The following is a 14,700-nucleotide window of genomic DNA, read 5'->3' as shown; positions in this document are numbered from 1 at the left end:
TATATATATATAAAATCTTGATGCTATGAGAACATTAGCTAGGGTTCCCCTCCAGACAACCTATTTTCATCTTGTTTTTTTTCCCCTAGTCCTTTTTGCTACAGTATTTAAATAAGTATTGTTGACTGCCAATGACTGCAAATGTCTTCCTCATGAACTACATAAGGACAAGAAAAATGCACCGTCTTGGTCACTGACTATGTGTCATCCCCTTGTAGCACAAAGCTTGATATCAGGAAGTGCTCTAAATATTGGCTGAAAGAACAGGTAGTTTTGTAATTGTAGCAGATTCAACTGCTTAACACCCTTGTCACAAATATAATATTGCATTTCTGCAAGGATGAACAGCTTAGCATTTTTAACGGACCCATAGCCCATTTTAATGACACAAATGCACTACAGACTATAACCTGTCCCTTCCTACTGAAACTGAACTGCCTTCAATTATTCACAATTATAAAGCATGCAAGGCATGTTTATTATTTTTCCACTTCTACGGCAAATTTCCTTTAGACATTCCAAGGAATGGAGTCACTAGTCAAAGGTTAATAAAATATGCGTTTTAAGAGTTTATGAAAGGACAATGCCTTATCACCACCCCTCCCCACATTAAGTGGGGACACTAATTTTATCATATCTTCAACATTGAGAAATATATATATATATACACATACATATATATATATATATAAACACACACACACACACATATATATATATATATACTTTAACCTCACTAATGTAAAAAAAATTTGAATGATCCCTTGCTTAATTTACTTATTTTTGCTGATAAAGCTAAAGGAAATTTCAAAGTTCTGTTTTGGGATTTAATATTTGTGCATTTCAAGTAAAATGTTTTCATTAAAAGATAGGATGGTGGCCCTCCCTGGTGGCGCAGCAGGTTAAAGCACAGCACTGAGAATCTAAAGCTGCTTCGGCATGAGTTCGATTCCCGCCTGCCCCGGAGGTAGCAGGACCTCTCCTGACCCGCCCGCTGCTCCCCTCAGCAGTGTACTTCGTTGATCTGCCTGGTCTGTTCCCCACTCTGTCTCTGGTGAAGCCTCTCACCGCCCCCCCGGGGCCTCTGGCCTATACCCCAGCTCTGTATGCACAATAAATAAATCTTTAAAAAAAAAAAAAAAAGATAGGATGGGCCCTTCAGCAGTGTACTTCATTGATATGCTTTTTCTGCTCCCCACTCTCTCTGGTGGATCCTTCCACCACTCCTGTACCCCAGTTCTGTATGAATAAATAAATAAATCAACTCTTTAAAGAAGTAAAAGGTAGGAGATCCTGAATATGCAGGGTATCCTGTGGTAGTTTTGAAAGAATAAGGACAAAATGCATTTTCTTCTTTTTTTTTTCTACTCAACTATGAAATCTGGCTCATAATTCATCAGGATGCTCCATTTTCTGACAGCTGAGGTTCTTGGGAGACACCAGTTCAGACCCCTGTGCAGAACAGGGGTGGCCAAAGTGTATTTGCAATGTTGAGCTGGTGACCTGACTCGGCACAGCAAATTTGAATGTGGGGAGCACGGAGCCTGTGCTCCGTGGGGGTGTCTCATTTCTACTTATTGGCTGCTTACTGGAGGAAGGAATTCAACTTCCTAGTAAAGGGATTTAGTGAGGAAAGTGATTATAACAAATTCCAACATGGTTAGACACTGATCTGGCTCAATCTCCTAAAAAACCAAAAACCGAAAAAGAATCTTACAGATATGTGAGTACTGACCAATAAGATGATATTCAAATTATGGTCAGACTATCTGACAAGAGTAAGTATAAGAGAAAAAAATATACCAAGGGAGCTGAAGAATTTCTGATATTTTAAAATTAATACAAAATGCTGCTTTTAAAAATATTTTTAAGTGTATTGTAAGTTAAGATCTTTAAGTAATTTAGCACTAAACATAACTGAAGGGTGTGTCTGCTGCATGTGCCTTCTTCTCACTAATTTTTCATCTGCTCCCTTAGCAGGCCCTCAAATCACCTGATACCTGGACACCATCACAACTTCCTCCACTCTTGCATGATCCTGACTTCTATCAACATCCAGAACCCTCAATCTCCTACTGCCTTCTCCAACTCCCACCCACATCCTTTGTTTTTCCTGCTGAAATGAACAATGCTCACTGAGCCAAACACTTATAAGTTCATGTCTATTTTGCTTCAAGTCATGATATTAGAAGACTTAGGTTTCCATTTTCCATTACCTTGGCCAGGGACTGACCCTTGTTCTACTCACCTGAGATCTGCACCCACAGTGTCTGCTAAATGAGATCATGGAAGACAGGCAGTGGCTGTTCTAAAGGGCCTCCAGAAAGGAGCCTAGTTCACTGGGACTGGTCCTGGTTCTATCTATATACCTTATGCCCTGGGTGACAGGCTATTGTGCCCTGTCTATCAAATGACACAGCTGGAATCAATGGTTTCAAATATCTCCTTTGGTGTGGACTTTCTGGAATTCTACATATTTTATCCTCTGATATGTGATTTATGAGAAAAAGTATTGTGTTATTCAAATGATTAAAGTATATTTCTCATAAACATTTGATCTTCATTCACAGTTCCTGGTGTCCAACCTGTTGGAATTGCCTAAGTGTTATGAGTGATAAAGGTTATATCCTGTAAAATTAATGAAGGTAATTTTGGGGAAACACCTGAGGGTGGGGACTGGCTGCCAGGATACCAACACGAACAGAGGGTGGACTTTCAGTACAACTCTCCCTGGATGGGAGAGGGATTTGAGGTTGAAAATACTATAAAGATTTACTCATTTATACCTATGTAATGCCACCTCTATAGAAATCTAGAGGAGATGGCTTCTGAGAGTTTGTAGGTTGGTAAACACAAAGATATGAGGAGATGCCTTTCTACCATACCTTAACCTGTGAATCTCTTCTATTTGGTTGTTCCTGTAATAAATTAGTAATCTACTAAGGAAAAATAGTTCCTGAATTCTATGAGTTACTCTAACAAATAAACTGAACCTGAGTAGGGTGTCTTGGGAACCTTTTATCTACAGGCAGTTGTTCAGAAGCATAGGTATAACCTGACTTGTGAGTGTCACCTTAAAAAGAGGTGGGCAGGGGCCTCTAATCTGAGTCAGTTGGTTAAACACAGGTAAGGTATAGGCTTGCAAATGGCATCTGAGCCTAAGAGACTGAACTGTTTACCTGTGGAATCTGATGCTTTCTCCAGAGAGATAGTGTCAGAATTGAGCTGAATTGAGGTGAATTGTCAGGCATCCTTTTACCTGTTAGTGTGGGGAAGCTTAAAAAATCACCCCCATTGGAAACTGGTCTGAGGTTACCAATAGCACATATTCAAATGAAAATTACTTTTATAATTTTATATCCCTTGGCATATAGTATAATTTAACACAGAGTAAGCACTCAGTTGTCATATAAATAAGTAAACTGGAAGTCCAAGTCACAGTGAAAAATATTCCCAAAGTATAACAAAGCTAGAATTAAAGCACATATTTAATTCTAGCTATATAATTTAATTCTAGATATATAGCATATATCCATATAGCATTCTTAGGTTATTCAGCCATTTTTATGCCACAATTATTTTCCTTGTGCTAACCTTAGGACGTAATTTGCTTCTAATTCCCATGTTGCCACCACTAGGTTTCAGCAGGAGAGCCCCGATTTGTTAGACAAGTTGTTTAACAAATGAGTACACCTTCAAGCTACCTTGAAGTTGGCTATCAATTTCAATTTTTCTAGTCTTAAGGTTGCTACCAAAATGTGTACACTTAATTTCCCACATAAAAAAACAAAAAAGATCTTAGAGGTCATCCAATAGAAAAATTAGACTTCAAAGCTGAAATCCTGGGGGAAAAAATCTGGCAACAGGATGTATGGAAGATGGGTATACTGTCCTAGACAATTTGGCAAAGGGGGTGGTGGTAACTCCTTTTTCAACAACCTCTAATAGCAATGGATCACTCTCAAATTGGGCTGGTCTAAAAAGAAGAAAGAGAAAAAGATGACCATAAAGATGATGGTGAAACAGAAGCAACTAATCAGTACTAGGAAGCATGTTAGTTACTATCAATTTGTGCTTACTATATATATACATTATTTCTTTTATTCAAGCATTGTCTCACATAATTCTCATTTTAAAACAACCCAGTGAAGTAGGACTACAATGCATTCCTTTTGTGACACTCCTTGCCTATGTTAAAATGAAAGTGGGGATGGATCTTGACTAAGAGTTTCCTTGACCAGGAAACCCCAGCCCATCTGTCCTCAGAGCCTGAGTTCTAAGAGGACAAAGTGTGGACTCAGTCACTGTGTGACTAACCACTGTGTCATGCATAGCCAGAGAAATCAGGGGCAAGACAGACAATGGCCATGAGTTGGGTGGGTTGAGCCTCCAGGAGGCTCTGTTCACACAGGCAGCTTTCAGGCAGACTTGGATCTTGGGTTGGGTCCGCTGGTACTCTGCCCTATGGCCCCTTCCAGGGACAGGGTGACCTCCAGCTAGACTGAATGGCCAAATTACTGTTTGCAGTTTAGCAGGAAGCTGTTTGAAAGGATCATTGAAAAATGATCTTACTAAATCAAGCTGTACCAATATTTTTATTTCCTTTCATGAAATGCCACATTTCAAGGCATTGGATGAGGCGGTTTATAAAGCTTGGGAAACAAGTTTGTGTGACTGAAGTTCAGAAAAACAAAAGCATCCCATTCTTCCAGCAAAGAGAATAGAGCAAAAGGGATGACTTGCTTCCTTCTCAGAGCAAGTTCATGCTTTCAGCACCTAGTAGATGTTTAAAAAGTGAGTACATCCAAGCCCTCCCTGGTGGTGCAGCGGCTTAAAGCACTGCACTGAGGAGCTAAAGCCACTTCCGCATGAGTTCCATTCCCGCCTGCCCCGGAGGAGACCACATGGCTTGGCAGACCTCTCCTGACCTGCCCACTGCTCCCCTCAGCAGTGTACTTCATTGATCTGCCTGTTCTGCTCCCCACTCTGTCTCTGGTGAATCCTCTCACCCTCCGCATCTCTGGCCTGTACCCCAGTTCTGTATGAATAAATAAATAATTCTTTAAAAAAAAAGTGAGTACATCCAAATCCAAAGCACTTTTTCAGAGACATGCTATATGATCTGACATTGTACATTTTAAAGCATCTCATCATTCTAATAATTTGTGAAAATAAGAAAGTAGTAGAGAAAATTAACTGTATGGCTTACAACTTGTCTTTTAAGTAACTGTAAAATCACTGTTACTTCTCTGGGAAATGACTTTATGTAGTGTTAGTGGAGAAGAAAAATTCAGAACACTGACCTCTCAGGTGCCCCAAACTCCACCTACGACTGCACCTAAACTACAAAGAGCGTTGGGAGAGGTCAAAGCTGGAACCCTACTGACCTACATACTGTGGTCACTGGGCATGTGTTCACCATACCCTGCTCCCCATACAGCGTGTTTAGCTGGTGATGAAGGCAGATGAAAGACACATGAAGGCCCCTAACCCAGTAAGGACCACTGAAGCAATGAAGTGGAGAAAATACTATAAAAGAGAGTATAGGGAAAATATTTCCCTTTTCACAAGGAGATCAAGGATCAACTTTGAAAGTGAAATGTTAAGAGTTTTAGAACAGAAATGAACCAGCTTTATGGCTAAAGAAGGGGCCTGGACTTTGGAGGAAGGTTGCTACTAGGCCCAGTCAGAGATGGAGAGACTGGGAGGTCTTGGCTTTCCTGCAGAAAACCTCCCACCATGGGTGCTGTGCACAGGAAAGACTCCTAAAAATATCAGGGAAAGTGCAATTCAGGCAAATATCTGGTAATTTTAGGGTGACATATTAAAGTCATAATAACAACAGACTAATATTAGGGAGCAAAGCTACTAGAAAGGGAGACAGGACTAATTTTCTAGGAGATCCCCCAAACTCTGTTTCCGTTTTAGCCTTTTATATTATGTATAACAGAATTGGATATTTTACTGATAGAGTTAACCTCCAAGTACTCGTGAGGGAAATGATCCCTTCAGGATAACTTCTGTTTTATGCGGACAGCATGTGCTATCACAAGGGGATGGTCTGTCTGAAGGGATCTCAGGGGCTCAGTAATTACAAAACCCAAATGCCTAATGCCAGTCGGAGTCCAGCTACAAAGACAAAGAGCTCTAAGGTTGCAGGTTGTGTACCTAAGAACTTTCTTGCTGATTCTGTTAATTAAATAGGAATATTTTCATTTGTTTTAATGAAAGGAAAACAGGCAAATTAAAAATAAAACTGAGTTCTTACAGTTAGAATGATGTTTACTTTTTTCTCCTTTAGTGGCAAAAATGGAAACTGAAGTGGTCTGATCTGCAGGCCACACTTTGAGTAGCAAAGCTCTACAATCCACTGAGATCTTTTCTGGGTGGTTCTCTAGCTTGTCCAGTTGGATGACAATGAAAACAAATAGCTGATGCCTTACAAATTTTCTCAGAAGATGTACTATGCAGTAAAAGTCATGGTGATGGTAAATGGCCTTTCCAGGACGGCTTCTCAGATTTTGAGCACACACAAGTCACTTGGGGTCTTGTTAGGACACAGACTGATTCAGGAGCTGAGATTCTGCACTTCAAACAAGCAGCACATAATGCTGATCTGCAGACCACACTTTGAGCAGCAAAGCTCTACAGTCCACTGAGAACTTTTCTTGGTTGATCTCAGCTTGTCCAGGTGGATGACAATTTGTAAGTCACAAGGCTTTTCAGGAAATGTATCTAATATCAATATAAAAACTGAACTAATCTTATAAAATAGTATGATCCCAGTCTAAACCAGGACAAAATCTGGCTAACTATCAAAGAGTTAAATGCAACTTGGTAGTAAAAATGCTTTCCAAGGCATACATAAGTTTCCAGAAATGTCCAGTCTAAAAAGGTTTATTGTCTATCTACTACCAAAAATCCAAAATAGAGTGAAAGGCCAGTCTTGCTTTAATTGAGTTCTAGAATGGAGGCACCCTGCTTTGGAAATCACTGTTACAACAGAAGTTTTCAAGGGTAAGTATAAAAGATATTTCTAGAAAATACCAAAGGCATGAAATGTAACCCCAGCTTTGCCTGCTGCTCTCGCACAGTGGCATTCTCACCCAGTGATCCGGGAAGCTACTTTGTCCAATTGACTTTGGAAAAGTTCCAGTATTTGGTGAGTATATCCAGCTTGGGTTTGTCCACTGAAGCCCTGCACTCTTTCCTGGTGGGTTTGGGATGCTTTCTTTAGGATCCTTTCCATTTGTTGCTGCTCCTGAATCTTCTCAAAACCAACCTGGGCCAGAGTCCATGTGTCCAGGTCACATCGATTCTCCACATTGTTTTTCTCTTGTTCTAGTCACTTTCAGGAACATCGTTTTATCTTTCTTTTCTTCTTCCACTTGGTCATTCTGAGCTCTGTGGTGCTGTTTCAGCTTTAGCGGACTCCTTTGGACCTCCTTGCATAGGTCTCCAATCTACCTTCATATACAGTGTGGTCATTTGACCAAGGATTTCTTTATAGCTGGACTTGAGACACTTTAATGGCTGGACGCCTATTAAGAATTAATAGGAATCGAATTCTTTGGCATTTAGCAAGCCCCTCTGAGTTAGTACACTAACTCATTTGGTTCTTAAGCAGCTTCTTTGAAGTCAGGCAGGCAGTGCTATCCTTGTTTTACATGAGATGGAAATAAGGCTAAAAGAATGTTAAATTCAGAGCCAAGGCTCAGGCCATTCCCTTTCCTCACATCACTGCCTGGAGTTTATTTTAAAGGATTTACTTGTTTTAGTGCCAACCAGCAGACTGACCACAACTAATCCAAACATTCAAAATTCTACAATTAAAATAATAACTTTTGGGTGTTTCTCTCTCTAAAGACATCCTTTAACGTTAGCATTACCAAATCTAAGTAACATCCTTAGCTACATACTTACAAAGAATTTTTTTTTAATTAAAGTGACCCACAGCATGGGCCCAGCCCCTTCTGAGAGAGGTACATGCTATCACCTCTTTCAGAGGTGATATCTTAAGAGCATACTGGAGTATTAACTTAGGCTGGGGAAGGAGTTTCCTGATCCTCAGAAGCAGCCCCCACATGGGCTTAAACTCATGAACTTGCCTGTTAAAAAAAGTAAGCATTGGTTTTGGGGTTCAAATACTTACTCTGCCTCTTAGTTCATTTTCCCTAGGCAAATTACCTACACTTGCTGGGTTACAATTATATCATCTATAATTCCAAATAACACACACAGCAGAGATGAAGAGAAGTGGTTAGTACAGAATCAGAGAATTAGTAAGGAGGTGATCATTGTACAGTGATTGAAAGCACAGAAAATGTGCTCCAAAGCACTGCTCACAGCCTAAATGAGCCAAGCAAGGTTGAATTTGTTAAGTGTTAAGGGATATGAGCCATGTGCAATTTTTTTATAACAGTTTATTTTTACATCATTTTGTACATTTTTTATGTGCAATTTTTTGATTAAATTCTTATCTGGTTTACTGGATCACTAGGAATACAAAGTGACAAATAAACTTTGCATACGTTGTTTGTGGCATCAGGGAGCTGAATTTTTCTTTGTTCTAAGTTTGTGAATGTATGGTAGGAAGCACAATATATTTACCTTTTCCAGGGCCTCTCTGTCAAGTAGTTCTTGCACAGCTAGAAGCTTGATGCTGTAAAGAAAAAAATTAAAACCACACTGAAAACAAGTCATCTCCTGTTCCAATTATTCTACATAGCACAAGAACAAAAATGTAAAATTTCAGCTGTGTTTCTGTGTCACCTTCCTTCTGTAGGTGACCTTTAGTTTGAATTAAAATGACCATTTCAATACTGTTAAAATTGTTTCTAAATTGTAAGTGATTTTACAATCAATCCCAGCAATTCAGCAGCATTCGGTATCTTTACATTGCTCTGCAACTATCACCATCATCCTTCTGCAGAACTTTTTTTCTCATCCCAAATGCAAACTCCATGTCTATTAAATAACTCCTCATTCTTCCCTCCTCCAGTCCCATGTAATCACCATCCTACTTTCTGCCTTTTTGAATATGACAATATTAAAATATAGTAAGATTAGCAAATTTACCAGCAATTTCACTTCTGGGCATGTACCCAACAGAGTTGCAAACAGGGACAGATTTATGTACATCCATGTTTATAGCAGCACTACTTACAATAGTCAAAAAACATAAACAACTTAAATGTCCATCAACAGATAAGTAGGTAAAACAAAATATGGTAGGTAGATGCATAGAATGTAAAATTATGCAGCCTTAAAAAGAAGGAAATTCTGACACATGTAACAACCTTGAGAACACTATGCTAAATGAAATATGCCAGACACAGAAGAATAAATACTGGATGATTTCACTTACATGAAGTACTTACAGTCATATTCAAAGAGACAGAAAATAGTATGGTGATTACCTGAGATGGGGTTAGGGGGAAGAGAGAGGAATGAGGAGTTGTTTAATGGTCATGGAGTTTCGGTTTGGGATGTGAAAAAAGTACAGAAGGATGGTGACAGCATGCACCTCTCTCAGAAGGAGCTAGGCCCATGCTGTGGGTCACTTTGATTTAAAAAAATTCTTTGTCATCAACACATACCTAAGTAAACACTGTCCAACTAAATGCACTGACTTAAAAGCAACTCCAGGAAGTGCTATGAAAGTTTTAAAGGCTTATTATAAACCACCACCGTTACCAACAACAAATTAGGAGACAGCAGGGTTGACAGATAGGACTCTGAGCATTCTTTCTGCTCCCATTAGACTGGCTTTCTTTCACCTCTTAGACATATTTGTTTCTGTTGTGTCCCTGGACTAAAAGGGTTGTCTCATTTTACAGCGGTAGAGTAGGGAATGGGATAAAAAATGGGGGAGGGGGGAAGTGCACTGGACTATGGTGATGGCACACGGGTGATCTGGTGATGGGAAGCCCACGGAGATTACAACTAAGATGGAAAAAGGCACAAAATTATGCAAAAATGAATTATTATATTATTTTTAAAAATTAGTAATAGGACTGAAAAAAAAAAGAGTTGTTTCTAAGAACTTCATAATGCCAACACTATCTCATCATGACACTCTAATCCAAACACAAAAGTCAGGTTCTTCAAGCAGCAGCCCTGGTAGCCATATTTTATTATTTTTTTTCAACAGAATTGCTGGTACCTTACAGCATTTATTTTGTTGGGATGTTTTGTTTATTTTCTCCCAACTAGCACAAGAGTTTCTTGAGGCTAGGAGCTAGAGGATCTTCTTAACACTACATTTGAAGTGTAGTGTTGCCATCTAGCATGTGAAGCACTCACGGAATTTTTATCACCATCTGGTCTGTCAGATTGCTAAGATAAGCTCATCCATGGCAGCTTGGATAGGCAAAATCACTAGCTTAGCCTCAGTTTCTTCAACTGAAAAGAATGTCTTGAGTACTCCATCATGCTGGATATCCTCTATGTAGGTAGAAAGTATACATGTTTCGATCAACCATTTTTTGGCCTTTCTCTTGAAATAAAGGAAAAGAAAAAGAATCCCTCAAATGAGATGACTGTGTGTGTCCTCCGTGGTGAGTGGTGTTTCATGCCTGTGTAAATGTTGCCATTAATAGGATGTCCCAGTGATGGGTTAAAGCTACTAGACACCATTCAGAACAGCTGATTCCCAAGAAATGAAGGGAGAGTTCAGGTTATCAAGCTGGATGGCAACTTATATGCTAAGTTGGGAGTTTCCAATTGTAGCTCAAGTTTCAGAAGCTTAAGCTGCTTTGAGATAACCATTGGAAAATATTTATATTGGAGGAACTTTTTAAAAAGTCTCTCATTCCTCCTCCTCTCCAAGTCACGATGTCTAATTTAGGTTGAGTCAACAGTAAACTAGAGAGTTATAAACACTGTTAAAATATTAAACTCTCTTTTTCTCCCTCTTTCAAAGATTTTATACTCATACCACTGTAGAAACTGATCTGAAAACCAACAGTTGAAGGCTCTGAATCAAAATTAAATAGAAACAACTTCCAGTGACTCTTATATAGGTCAGAACCCTGCTCTCACCACTAACCTTGCCTGTAGAGCTGAGGCAAACACATATCATGAACACTGCTGCACTCCCATCCTTGTCACCTCTTTCCAAGGAACCTTTCCCTATTTACCTCAGAAACAACTTCAGAATTCCCCAAAGTCTAGTGAGCCACAACCAATCTCACAAAGTTGATGTACAATCTAAACCATTTCACATTTTCCCTAAAAACATCACCAAATAATAGTAATTTATGGAGGTGGTCAGAAAAAAATAGACATTGTATACTATTAGAACAAGTAATATAAGGGTTACAGCTTTAGGGACAGGGGTAGAAAAGATGGAGAGAACTCTGTACAGCTTGTATTTCAAAATAGAAACAATTCATGCTATTAAGAAGCTACTGCTATTGCTCAAAATGCTGAGTTTCTTCAGAAAGCTGTTTTTATCCTCCTTAGAACTATAGTCTTTGGTAGAATAGAGGTATTTCCTATTATGTAACTACCTAGTGTTATTTTTTTTTTTTTTTACCTTATTGGAAACTCTTCCAGCACGGAGGATTTATTTCAGTATTTATGGTATCAGGTTCTTCTAGAACATCAGATACTCTCTGCAAGGAAACTTCGCATATATGAAGTAGCAACTAACTTTTTTTTTTTTTTTTTTTTTTTTTTTTACAAAATCCTGCATTCGATGCTTCCAACTTATCCTGGAAGAAAATCTCATCCTTCATTTTCAGCATAGTTCCTCCTCCTCTCCCTATCTCTTTCCTCTCTTTCTTCCATCCTTTTGCTAATTACACAGGCACATACTAAATACCTCCTATTTTTTAGAAGCTTTGCCAGACACCAAGGAACACAGAGATGAACACAATATAATCCCTTTCCTCAGAGGACCCACAGAAGCTAGAATGCTGCTAGGGTACACACCCAAGAAAGCGTATCACCCTGAGACTCTTTGGGATCCACATGGACAGGCAGAGCTGAGCCAAGTGAGGCATATCTATTGGGGAACCTTATGCCCACTCAGCATCCTCTGAAAACAGCAGTGCTCCCATCAGATGCGAGCTATAATGTGGTGTAACTTATTTTCCTATATTTTACATTGAGAAGACACAAACTACACAAAAGCAGCTGACAGCAGCTATATATTTAGAAAATTGACAACTTCAAGGGCAAGTTCTCTAGTCAAGATAGGCAACACCTAAAAGATCTAGAACTGCAATTAATGTTTGCTAAATAAGCTACCAGGAGTTGAAGTGCCTGAGGGCAGATAGCTGGATAGCACCTGGACAGTGAGACCCATAATGGGATTAGAAGTGGTGCTACCTCCTCTTGGGTTTATTTTTGCTTTACCTTTTAAGCTTCCACAAAAAGGTAAATTTTAAAGAAAGAAACATGCTTTATAATTTCCCATGGTCTTGTAGCAGGGTGGTCTCCAGGAAAGGGCAAAGTTCCAGGTTCCCTGCCCCACAGAAGGAGGGTGGAGCCGAGCAGAGAAATGCAGAGAAGAGAAGGAATCTGAAGAAGAAGGAAGCAGGGTGGAGAGCCAAAAGGAGACCTGAGGAAGCCACATGCAACAGAGAAACATGTGAAGAAACTTTGCTTGCTTCTGGTCCTGGACTGGGTTAAAACAGATGTGGGTGAGAACCATGGGGAGGTTGATTATAGCAGTTTATATCTTAATTTGGTTGTGCTCTTTTCCTCCCATATTTGTCTGGCCATATATGACCTTTTCCATGGGTCCCGGCCAGAAGGTGCTTTAGCCTTGTGGTGGGCTTTCAGGCCTTGCTTTGGGCCAATCCCCTTTGGGTGGACTTTTGCCCACGAGGGGATGGGTAACTTCAGGTGTTTGATTTAGAAATTATATTCTTTATCTTTTGTGTTGTATACTCACTGTATTAAAGTTCCTTTTCATTAAAGTCTTAAATGTTTTGTATTGATGTGGTAGATGGCGGAACCTATTTAGAACAGGCAGGTTTGGGGGTTCAGTGGTGCCCCTCTCTCCCTGCCCTGTAACAGGCTCACATTGAAGATATTTTTCAAACTGGCTTCATATACAAAAGAAAATGAGTATAAGCTTGTTCATTTACAACATTACCTCCAAAACTTTATGGATGGCTTGCAAACTTACTTGATAACCAGAACTTTTAGTGTTTCAGATTTTAGACCCCACATTTAGATAAAAATAATCAGGGTCATGAAAACATATATGAATGAAAATGAAAATTTCTCAGGTGACACCTTTGTGTCACCAGCTCCATCCTAGACTTGCTCTCTCAGTCTAGTGCTATTTGTCTCATCATGATCAGTGACACCACCAAGGTTCTGGACAAGATTTCATTTGTCAGTCATTCTTAGTTTTTGCTGGCCTGTGGGTTTTAAAAATTTTACTGTGTCAGGCTCTCCCTGGTGGCACAAGGGGTTTAAGCACAGCACTGTGAAGCTATCCATAGCCACTGCAGCAGAGTTCAACCCCAGGCCAGGGAGCTGACCCACATGGTCAGCAGACCTCTCCTGTTTCACTGCTGCACCCCTCAGCAGTGTATTTCTGTTCCCCACTGTCTCTGGCTAATTCTCTCAACCCCCAAACCTCTGGCCTGTACCCCAGTTCTTCTATGCATAAGTAAATAAATCTTAAAAAAAATAATAAGTTTTTACTGTGTCATAGAAGGTATCTCAGGAAGAGATAGGGGTGGCACAAGGCAGCAGCAAGGAACAGGTAGTGCCTACACCTTTCTGATGAACAAGATGATGGTGTTGGCAGCAGCCAAATGCTTCCAGAAGGGTGTCTGAGAGGCAGGATAATGTCTGGTCTCCTGTTCTGAGCAACTATATTGTTCAGCAAGTGGAAAAACATGTTCCTTTTAAGGCTGAAGGGCTTCATCTGCCTTATGGGGGAAATTATCCAAAAGGGAATCCATTTCTTCCACCAGGTCCAACTCCCACATTTGGGAGGCATCCCAACTGGCAGACATCCCAGACCTATGGAGACCCACGGCATGAAATCAGGATGTACATTCTGGAAATCTCTTCAAGCACAAACCTCTGGAATTGCCAGAGGCAAGGAAGGTTGATTTCAACTGAAAGCAGCTAATGATGATCAGAACCAAGATCAACCAGTTGGACAGTGAAAGTCAAGCTGATTCCCAGAGATTAGGAAATGCTTTTTCACACCTGTACTTTTAATTTTTACCAGCAAATTGTCTACTGAATACCATTTTGTAAAAGTCTAAAATTTTTAATCTATTTAAACTAAAATTGGAGGCACCATGGAAAGTTGATTATAAAGTTACCAATATGGTTTAACTGCAGAAGACAAAACTAAACTGGGCCACTGTATTCCTTGGAAATTTGGAAGAAAATACACAGGAACAGCTTGGAATGTAGACAGGACCAATAAAGGGTGAAAAAAGATGACATTAACTGAGAGTTAAGTCTTCACTTAATAATGTCAATAGGTTCACAGAAACTATGGCTTCAACTAAAATAATATATAATGAAATCATATAGACCAGAGTTAAGTTCCTACAGCGTGTTGCTGGTCACAAGAACATCACCAAGCTTCTAAATGAAAATCCAGCATTTTAATATTAAATAAGGATTTGTATTCATTCATTTTCCAATATTCCAGTTCAAGGTCAGGGTGGCCAGAGCCTAACATAGCAACTCAGAACAAACCCTGGACAGGAC

The 14,700-nt window shown here is 39.6% G+C and overlaps 1 protein-coding gene across 1 annotated transcript in view; it reads right to left on the bottom strand.

Moving 5' to 3' along the window:
* The window catches only part of EEPD1 (endonuclease/exonuclease/phosphatase family domain containing 1), a 102,785-nt gene that overhangs the window by 36,810 nt on the left and 51,275 nt on the right, over positions 1-14,700 (bottom strand). Inside the window, exon 3 of the mRNA XM_004676855.2 lies at positions 8,611-8,662. Coding sequence (XP_004676912.1) covers positions 8,611-8,662 — 52 coding nt within the window. The remainder of the gene's footprint in view (positions 1-8,610; positions 8,663-14,700) is intronic.

This window comes from Condylura cristata, unplaced genomic scaffold (assembly GCF_000260355.1).
Source record: "Condylura cristata isolate star-nosed mole 26May11 unplaced genomic scaffold, ConCri1.0 scaffold00005, whole genome shotgun sequence".
Taxonomy (NCBI): domain Eukaryota; kingdom Metazoa; phylum Chordata; class Mammalia; order Eulipotyphla; family Talpidae; genus Condylura; species Condylura cristata.
Note: the sequence above shows the minus strand (reverse complement) of the source record. Positions and strands in the feature narration are given on the sequence as shown.